The following is a 10,594-nucleotide window of genomic DNA, read 5'->3' as shown; positions in this document are numbered from 1 at the left end:
CCTGAGATGGAGCCTTATCAGGGTCGGGCTCCCTGCTCAGCAGAGAGTCTGCTTCTCCCTCTCCCGTTCCCCACTCCACCATCCCCTACCCCCCTTCGTGCTGTCTCTCACTATCTCCCTCTGTCTCTCTAAGTAAATAAATAAAATCTAAAAAAAAAATTACTTTTCACTGTGAATATTTATAAGTGTTTCATTTTTAACAACTCAAGTAATCCTCACAACTCTGCAAGGTAGGTTCTGTGTTTCCTTCTTAGTTTACACATGAGGACATAGATGCACAGAGAGTTTTTATAACTTGTGCAAGATGGTAAGTGAGAGTCGAGATTCGGATGCAAATAGTCTGACTCCAAGCCTAAGCTCGTAACTCCCATGCTGTACTCTCTTTACAAAGAACATTACATAAATCAAGTTATCGTTTGTCCTTTTAACTTTGAGTGTGGTTGACACACAATGTTATGTTACTTTCAGGTGTACAGCCTAGCGATTCACGACGAGTCCACATGTTACTCTGTGCTCACCACTAGTATAGCTCCCATCTGTCACCTTACAAGGCTATTACAATATCTACCATTGACTATATTCCCTATGCTGTGCCTTTCCTCCCTATGACTTACCCATTCCATAACTGGAAGCCTGTTATCTCCCACTCCCCTTCACCCAGTTTGTCTATCCCTTCCTTCCCTCTGGCAACTGTCAGTTTATTGTCTGTACTTATCACTCTGATTTTGCTTTTTCTGTATTTATTCATTTGTTCTGTTTTTTAGATTCCACATATGAATGAAATCAGAGGATGTTTGTCTTTCTCAGTGTGACTTATTTCATTTAGCATGATACCCTCCAGGCCTATGGATAAATCTAGTTTTTAAAACTTGATTTTGCTATTAAAATGAGAGAATGAACGTTTTAAGTATAGGTACGAAAGGTTCAAGAGTCTGGCAGATGCCATCCCATGACGGAAGTGAGGTAGAATTTGTGACCTCCTTCCAAGTTGAGGGAAGGTGACCTATTTCCTATTTTCTTAGTTCTTTCTCATGTTCTCCCCACTTCTTTCATTTTTGCTCTTATTATTGTTTTTTCCTAAGACACGATCATGACTGAAATGCTTATGAATTGTGATTAAGTAAGGATGTTTGGATTATAGAACCTAGTGTACTAGAGCAAGAAGAGATTTTAAAGACCACCTAGGAAAAAGCTGAAGCCACCAGGAGGCGAAGCAATATAGCAAAGCCCACAATCCCAGAGCTTAGCAATGATGGAACTAGAATCCAAGGTTACAGCAAATGCAACTGATACATTCTAATACAAATATTAGAACCCCCTAAAACTCAATTTAAAAACTCATACTATGAGAACATCTATTTGAGTGTGTTTGAACAAAAGAGCATGAAGGAAATTTTCATGTATTCTTAATTTTGTATGTTGTGGACCTAACTGTATAAAACCTCTGGCATTGTGCTTTTTCCTATTCTGTTTTAGTCTTACTGGTTGATGTTCACTTGATAATAGTTACATACAGCTAATCTCCAGTTCTGAGACGGTGGACAATTTAGATATTGATACTCTATTTCAACAATCACATCTCCACCAACTAAGACAGGGTTTTGTACAATGTGAGCAATCTTTGGTAATGCTAAAATAATTTTTAAGATGATATGGATTTGTGCTCGAAGTTTTTATCCTCTACCCCGATATCCACCACATCTTCTAATAGCTACAAAGATCAATCTTAAGAGATATATCAAGGAAATCCTCTGGCACAAATATTGAGTCAACCTATTACAATAGTGACTTATTTTGGAAGTCATTATTAGTCACAGAACTGACCACCCCGGTGTTTTGATGAACCCATCAATATTCCTCAAAGGCACCTGTCACCCTGGTAATAACTGGCAGTACAAGGATTCTACTGCAAGACTGTTTGATCTCAAAGATCATGCTCTCCCCATAATGTTACACAGGGTTCTGAATCCCAATTTTTCCAGTAGTTTGTCATATGGCACTGAATATACTCAATGTTCAATATATTGTCTTCGTAATCCTTTTTGGTTATAATTTACAGACATTGGCTCAAATCTGCTTAATTAAGAGTGAAAACTTTATAGAGTTTGCATGGATACCTCACGTAATCCAAGGACAGGAAGTACAGTTTATGAGAGGCAGGAATGGAAACTATAATATGGTCAGGAAACAAGGCAGCTACTCTATCTCCTCTGTGAAGCTCCATGCTCTATCTGTGCCCATTTCAATCTTTCTTTCTGAATGCTGAGTTTGAAAACTTTCTTATATGCCTGATGCAAAAGAGTTTCAACCCTCCTTGGTAGCATTGCTGCTAAATATCCTCCCAGCTTTACCAACATTTATTCAACTCTTGTCCGATGCTCATGTTTGTCATGTGTCAAGAAACCCATCTCTGATGGTGGGAGCCAATTTTTAGGGAGGGCATAGTCAGTAGACATCCAAATAGATAGCAAGTCTACATTTCCTTATTTGGAAAATGGGAAGACTGGATTAGATAATAATAACAATAATAATAGATAGTAACCAAGTATTCTGTTTCAAGCACTTGGCAAATTAATTGCCATACACACAAAGCATGTATTGTCTTATTAAACTTTGTCACAACTTTATAAGGCAGGAAATTTATTGCCCCATTTTATAGGTGAGTTAAACAAGGCACAGAGAGGTGGAGAAACTTGCTCAAGATAATCTTTAAAGTGCCTTATAATTCCAAAATGCTATAGATTTTAATTAGACTTCACAGTTTGAATAAATTTGATATAGATTAAATGAGTGAAAATAATATGAAAGTATATTTTTACTTCTGAACCTCAAGTCCTTCTTTTTCTTAAAGGGAAAGCTAGAGCTTAAACAAAAATAGAGCAATATACCTCGCTTATCAGATTAATTACATTTAGATGTTTATCATCTAAAATGTACCTAGAAGATGGTAACGATATGTCCTAAAATAATGTTATTGTCAAAAGAGGGAGTCAGGCACCCAGAAAAAAATACCTCCAATTAGGAAATGGGGACTTTGTGGTTAAACAGAAATACAAACCCAAACAAATACAAAAGAATTCAGATTCAGTTTCTCCAGTTTAGAAGCTAAGTTTTCCCCTTCCGGATGTATTTCAGTCTTGTTCCACATTGTAATCATGCTTTGTTGATAGTAGTTTATGATGTTCCATTTATGATATCACTGGAAAATCTTCAGTTCTGGGCCCAACCTTTATCACCTCTTTTCAAATGCAGCATAGTTGGAAAAAGTTTTGAAAATGTAGTCTTTCCCAATTAATAGTAAAGAATGGGGAAGCATTCAATTAAGCAATTTTTATTTTCATACTATATAATGAAAAGATCTTATTAGTGGAGGAAAATGATACAAAGTCAGCAAAGCTTATACATCAGTAGTGAAATGTCCTGCACAGTTTCACTGCAACATGCCCCTTTAGTGGATTTGACTAAAGAACCGAATTTCATTTTGCATGTAATAACTATAATAAAAAGAATATTTTCTCACCCTCTAAGGATGAAAATTACCATTATAGAAAAGCAACAGTCATTAAATAAATTAAAAGCACCTTTAAAGTTTCCCATATATATATATATATAATATATAAAATATATATTTTAAATTGGCATTAACTGTACAAGCATTAAATTCTGGACTAAAACATTTACAGAAGCTAGTGTGAAAAGCTGAGGGAAGGCTAGGTTTCCAGAAAAGGGGGGTCATTTAATCACTTATAAACTACATTAAAATATGATTCTCAAGGGGAAAAGACACTATGTGGAGAAATGAGATTTATCCAAACTTTCTTATTTAATTTCATATCTAATCTTACACACTTATGTGCATAGCTATTGTTTAACCCAACCTTGATTCAACAAGAAGTCAACATCCAGATATTAGTTACTTGTTAGCACAGAGAAAAGTGAAAGCAGGAAGACTAAACTGAATAGTGTAATTATAGAAAAAAAATGTTGTTGCAGACTGATAATAGTATCATACACATATGATTGTCTATAAAAATATTAAATAGGCAACAAGAGTTTTCCTAGAAATATTAAGGTAAAAAATCTTATCTTAATGAATAAATGATCATCAGTCAAAATACAGCTAGGTGAATGTAAAAATGTATCTGGGGTATTGTAGTCCTGAGATCTGGGGATTCCAATCATCCAGTTTAAATTCCACAATCACAAATCTTGTAAATTGTATATTATCTACACAGCTTATAGTAAGATATTTGAAAATTCTATATTGACATCAGCAGCCTCTGAATTTGAATTTAAGAAAATAGTTACTGAAAAAATTCATTTTTAAATGACTCTGTGTGTGTGTGTGTGTGTGTGTGTGTGATGTCTAGGAATGGGGATGGAATGGAGGTTGGGAAAGAGAAGGGGGGAATGGGAGAGGGAGGCAGGAGGGACAGACGTAGACGCATTATTTAAGAAATGGCATTTCTGAACATAATTTCTCTTCTTAGACCATTGCCACTTTTATACCAGGAGATTTATAAAAAGTCTATGCAAAAATTATGCATACACTAGTACTTAAGAAATTGTGAAATAGTCAATTTTCCAACTATTTCAAATAAATTTTTATTAGTTAAAACACCATTTCATTTATTTCAACCCCTTTGACTGAAAATAAATCTTCCTTTATTTTGGGGGAATACAATTTTTTCCTGTTTATAGCAAAATATGTCCTCAATTTGGTAGTGAAATGATGGTTACAAGGCCACTCAGAAATAACTACTGGTCAAAAAATATTTAGGTTGCTAAAAGACTACCAAGCTTTTTAATTATATTGTAATTTTGTTATATATATAAACTGCTATTTAAAATCTTAGTTTATACTCATAAATTTTTATTATTTAGAGGCTTTTCTGGCCATTGTAGGATTTAATCTGTAGGAAGTGGTTATCAACTAAAATTAAGAAAGGTAATAGACATCTGGATAGAAGGCTGAAAAGTAATGATGAGAACTGCTAGAGGAAAATCTAAACTAAGAATTTCATCATTTCTGCCAGTGAAAAAGAAGTTTTCTTTATTGAAAGATGGTATGACCAAGATACGATTGGCATACATTGGCTCACTTCTATTATATAATTTTACTTTCAAATTGTTGATAAAGTTTATTAAAAGTAATTCCATCGCCTATCTCATTTCAAATATTTAAGATAGTGCTACCAGAATAAAAAGTGAACCATAAGAAACCACAGTAACTCAGGCACTAGAGCTTAATTTATTATTCAGAACTATTGTGTCTCATTCATGGAGTTAATACACACTCATACCAACCTCTGTGTACTCCAAAAGTGTCAAAGAGCTTCTGTTCATAATAATCTTCTTTAAATGGATTTCTAATAAGTTGGGATGTTAGAAATATGACTTAAACCAGAGAATTTCATACTCACTCCCAAACGCTGAAGACTGGATGTTCTTTCCTTTGGTTTATGAACAGAGATACTTGCAGTGTTTTTAGATCTATCAGTATCATCCATTCAAGGAAGATGTGTATGAAATCTAGTAGCAAAAGCCCAAACTTTCTGCGTCAGAAAGGCCTTCTAGCTCAACTAGTCAAACTCTTCATTTTACCAGTGAGGATGCTAAGGACACAGAGTTAAAACAATGCCTTTTACAGAATAAATGCTCAATAAATATTTATTAAATGATGAACCAAGATAGGTAGCTACTGGAAGAGAGAGAACAAAACCCTATGTCTTCTGATACTTCACAGCCTCTGAAATGGCTTAGTTGTCTCTGCTCAGGTAAGACTCAACTAAAAGGACTATTAACCACAGATATGACATCAACAACAACCCATGGTCTGTTAACATTTTTGTCACACATGTGAATTTAGTGAGAAAGAGATTTTTGAAACAAGTTTTCAAAGGCAAAGTATAAGGATATTTATGACACATAGAAGTAGGCAAAAAAACCACAAAGTGTCTATATTTGACTTCCTTTTTTTGGGTGAATAATTCGCTAAAATGTAGATTTATGGTTGAACCTTGGTCCATATGAAAAGGTGTCTGGCCCTGAATGTCACCGGAGAATGATATTCGACATGTGACTGTGATTAATTTGGTCATTTAAAGAAATCTCCAATATTCTATTAGTTTTTGAGCCTCTGTATCTATGGATTACTTCACATGGAGTAAAGACATATCAAGAAAACTGTAATTTTAATTTAATTTAAAAAATTTAGTTGAAGTTTTGAATTCAGTTTAAAAGAGCAAACGCAGGTACTTAAGACAAAGAAATACAGAAGGGGAATTACATCTGGGTTTTTGAAAATTGGGTTGCTAGTTCCTTTTTCTAGGAGGCAATGAAATGAAAACAACAGTATTTCAAATTGCAAGGCTGGGCCAAGTGGTAACTCTCTGCATATGCTCTTGGATCACTCTACCCTTTTTGGTGAAGTTCTCATAATTGAATGGTGCTTGCCAGAACATGAAATGAAGAAATCAAAGAATCCTGTGTAGACTGAATTATAAAACCAGGTTAAGCAAACCTTCCTACAGAGGACACAGGCACCTAGCAATGTACACACATACATACGCATACACTCTCCACTCATCGATTCACGCAATTACACATGGAGGAAAGACACAGGTAAACAAGAATCTTAAATGTTTCTAAGATAAACAAACATTGATTGGATTATTTAGCACTTGCTGAGTCGCTTAGGAATCTATGGCAATAAGCTTACTTCAAAATATGAAATGTTTCTATTCTCAATGAGTAGAGCTAAGTGATTAGCTATTGGTGTTATCCCAACATATTATCAAAGCCCATTACAAAAATAAATCAGTGTGTCCTCTAATAGCTCTAAAAACAGTTTGATCATTTTTCTTTCATGATTTTTTTAAAACAAGAAACAAATGTCCATATTTACTAAAATCTCACAATGAGTTACATTCAGAAACAAACGCAGTCCAGTTCTCCTGGTGGAAATCGTCAGTCTATCTGCTCTTTCTCTTTGACTATGAAAAAATCTTTTGGGATGAAATGCATTGGCAGTGCAAAAAAAAAAAAAAAAAGAGGGGTAAAGTCCATTAAATAAACAAATGATTGAATTAAGCATTCACATGAGTTCTCTGCCAGGTTATCTGCAAGCACAAGACTCTACTGTCATGTTAGGATACACTTTAAGTACCACATTCTTATTTTCATCAAAGAATAAGATACTAAGTGAAGACATCTTTTCTGGCACGCAGCAAGGCTCAGGAATTCCGGGCACGACCCCCACAGCTCGCACTATACTCTGGATGGTGGCATGATTTGATGGCTTCAAAGACTAGGAAAGAAATGAGAAAAGAACATGTAAGTTAAGTGGAACTGCTTTTCCACTCTTCACCATTCATCACAAAAATACATAGAAAATGAATTCGTTTCAGCAACTTAATAATACTTTGACATCATTATTACCCATTTGGCACAATCTCCTGTATCATCACCATCATAATGGTTATCATTTATTGAGTACCTGTTATGTGCCAAGTGTGTTATACATAGCATCTCTAATCCTTATAACAAAACTAACATTTTTAAAAAATATTTTATAAGGACAGAAACAGGCTCAAAAACTCAGATGACATGTCTAAAGTCAAATAACCAGTAAGTGATAGAGTGAGGATTTGAATCCAGTTATCTAAACCAGAATCATTTCCTTAAAAACAACTTAGTCTCCAAATAGTGGATTAATACATCCTAGGACATCTTCAATAACAGGATTGCCACAAAAACGATTTGTTCTCGAATCTATGCTAATCATAATGAACCCTGACAAACAACCTATTTAACATAGATATGTTATTGCCACTGATATAGTGATATTTATACTTTGCTGTTAAAATAAAACCAAGCTTCAAAAAAAAAATAAAACCAAGCACATCAAGGAACATTGATTTATTTACTAGTTGGCACAGGGATGGATTGGATGGTAACTACTCCACTGTGTATGTAATTCATTCACGACAGGGGAGCACAGCCTGGCATTAAGAAGACCACCCCATTGGCCACTGGGGGTCACTGTTGCTCCACAGGTTCAGCCTTCAAGGTGGTTGAGTTAAAAGTGTTCTAGGAGTGGGCCCTATCTATCCTCTGGGAATAGAGGGAACCTAAGTTTATTCCATGGGTATCAGAGTTTGACCAAAGAAGCCTGGGTAAAATCCATTCCTGAGAAAATGCCAAATGGAACCGTTGACATCCACGTGACACATATGATTCTATTTAGAGTGCCATGCAGCTCTCTGCTCAGCATTGAAGGACAGTCGCTTTTCATGCCCAGAATATTCAGGTATTGCCAGAATGGTATGACCTGCTTCGGGAGAGATGCTGCGCTTTTCAGCATTCGTTTTCCCCAATGTCTCTTTTAGGCAGGTGAAACCAGTTGTGTTTTAAATGGATTTAAAGACAGAAATTTGGTAACTTGCCAGAGATCACATGTTGATTCAGAAGTGGGATTTAGGCCAAAACTCTGGGTTTTTAATTTCAAGACTTCAAGCCATGTTTCTTTCTCATGGCTCAGAGGCAGTTGGTATTTTAATTTCATACTCCTAAAACTCCCAATATGGGAAACTGGAACAAGTCTAAAGGTTAAGGTAAATACAGACCAAGGGAGAAGCAAATACTATAGAAAAGCTGGCATTCTATTTTAAAAAAAGGAAAAGGATTATTTTTGTCAGAGAAAGGGCAAATCCAAATTGTCTCATCCCATCTTTCAACATTAATGAAAGACATTATCCATATTAGACTTTAACTTTATTGTGAATAGGCACAAATTATTTAAAATATGGTTTTAATGAGGGGCAACTGGTTTTTTCCTCTTTCTTCCTGGAAAGTTTCAGTATATGTTGGAAAGGATTGTTCATGTTCAATCAATTAGCTTTGCAAAGCCAGTATTCTCCCTTTAAGGAAAGGAAGTCTATGTTCTGTTTTGCATATCATGTGCCTTACAACATCAATAAAATCTGTGTAACTGAGCCAAACTTTAATTGTTATTGTACAATAGAGATCAATAGCCATTGTCTATTATTTCATCAGTATTGGTAATTTCCAACGAAATTTTCACAGCCATCCACTTTTCTCTATTGATTTATTCTTAAGACTCGGTGATCCAGATAACTTATACTAATGGCACCAAAAGATATTTTTAAGCCATAGATTTTCTGACATTATTCTGTAATTTTTAATGTTTTAATGACCCCTATAATATTGAAATTTCATATGAAGTGGATCTATTTAAGTAGATGAGGTCTCAGTTGACCAATACTGCTGTGTATTGCTATTCTCCAGTGCCTGGAACGGGGCATGCTCTGGGCACTGAATAAATACTTGCAAAATGGACGAAATACTCATAAGAAATAGCATACCCTCCACTTTACCTATTTCTGTGGAAATAATAACCATCAACAAAAATAAAAGTTTCTGTGCAAATGACCCAGAGTAGATATGGAAAATATTCATGGGTGTTTCCTAGGAAAATTCCTGTCCTTTTTTTTAAGCTCTAACTCACAAATGATAGACTCAGAAACTATGAACAGTCTCGGTGGGCTCGCTGGAATTCAGGCATGGGCCCTTCGCTCTGGGTTGGTGTGTCTTATCAGGAGCTTTCAATTTGCTAGGGAGTTGCCCTCGTTTGTTTTTTTTTTTCCTCACTATGGAATCCTCTGATCAAGCTGCCATTACCAGGAATGATTATGTCATGCACAAAAGATCCATGCAGTAATTGCTCGTTTGAAGCATGTTGCCAATCTATAATTTGTTTGTTTTTGAGTTCAGATCATACTTTTCAGACTCTCTTTATGTAGCTTGAGAAATTTTTCAATCACAAGTGTGACTCTGTGTTATTTCCCTCCCTAGTCTCTCTCTTTAATGAGTGTAAAACATGACTTGAATGTCAGTCTAGGGAGTTTCTGTGTGGGTAACTCAGTACATCAAGATTTAAGATTTTTAGGTCATTTTTTCATGATCAAAGGTTGGAATTGGAAACTCGGGAAATTAACTGAGGGTGTATTATTTTGAACTCATTAAATGTGAATTTCTTCTTTGTATAGGATATTTGGTTCCAAGGGTTTAGATCCTTTGCTGCCTAGTTCTATGTCCCTGCTATTGTTAGCGTTCACGCCATTCCACGTGAAAATAACACCATTCCATGCAAAATTAACTCCATTCCTCTAATCCTTGTTGGTTCTCTTGCATCTCGGTCAGCAACAACAGCTCAATCATTTTCATTTCATTTGCAATCTCTGTTTTCCATCTTTGCTAATGTGGTGAGGGGGAAGCAGAGGCATAGGACTTGGCTTTAGCTCTACGGGTATTTTTCATCTCGTGGCAGAAGTCCAGGGGTCTCTCCCAGGGAGAACAGTTTGGCTGCAGGGGCTAGAAATCAGAAACATCCACGCGGCCGTGTCTGTGAATGAAATCTGCAGTGGTCCGGCCCGCACCTGCCAAGCTGCACATGATGTCCTCGAGTCGAACGCATTAGTAAGGGAGGCTGTGTCATCAGCTAGGAGCCTTCATTCCTGACCTGGGCCGTGGGGTTTTGCTCCGCACTCTTCCAGTCCAGCCCACATGGGTG

General features: G+C 35.9%; 1 protein-coding gene across 1 annotated transcript in view; it reads right to left on the bottom strand.

Moving 5' to 3' along the window:
• Nucleotides 1-3,018: 3,018 nt before the first annotated feature.
• Nucleotides 3,019-10,594, bottom strand: part of BMP3 (bone morphogenetic protein 3) — a 28,154-nt gene continuing 20,578 nt past the window's right edge. The window contains exon 3 of the mRNA XM_077882658.1: nucleotides 3,019-7,309. Coding sequence (XP_077738784.1) covers nucleotides 7,118-7,309 — 192 coding nt within the window. The 3' untranslated portion in view covers nucleotides 3,019-7,117. The remainder of the gene's footprint in view (nucleotides 7,310-10,594) is intronic.

Source organism: Canis aureus, chromosome 33 (genome assembly GCF_053574225.1).
Source record: "Canis aureus isolate CA01 chromosome 33, VMU_Caureus_v.1.0, whole genome shotgun sequence".
In the NCBI taxonomy this organism is placed as follows: Eukaryota; Metazoa; Chordata; class Mammalia; order Carnivora; family Canidae; genus Canis; species Canis aureus.
This window is presented reverse-complemented; position numbering and strand designations above follow the sequence as displayed.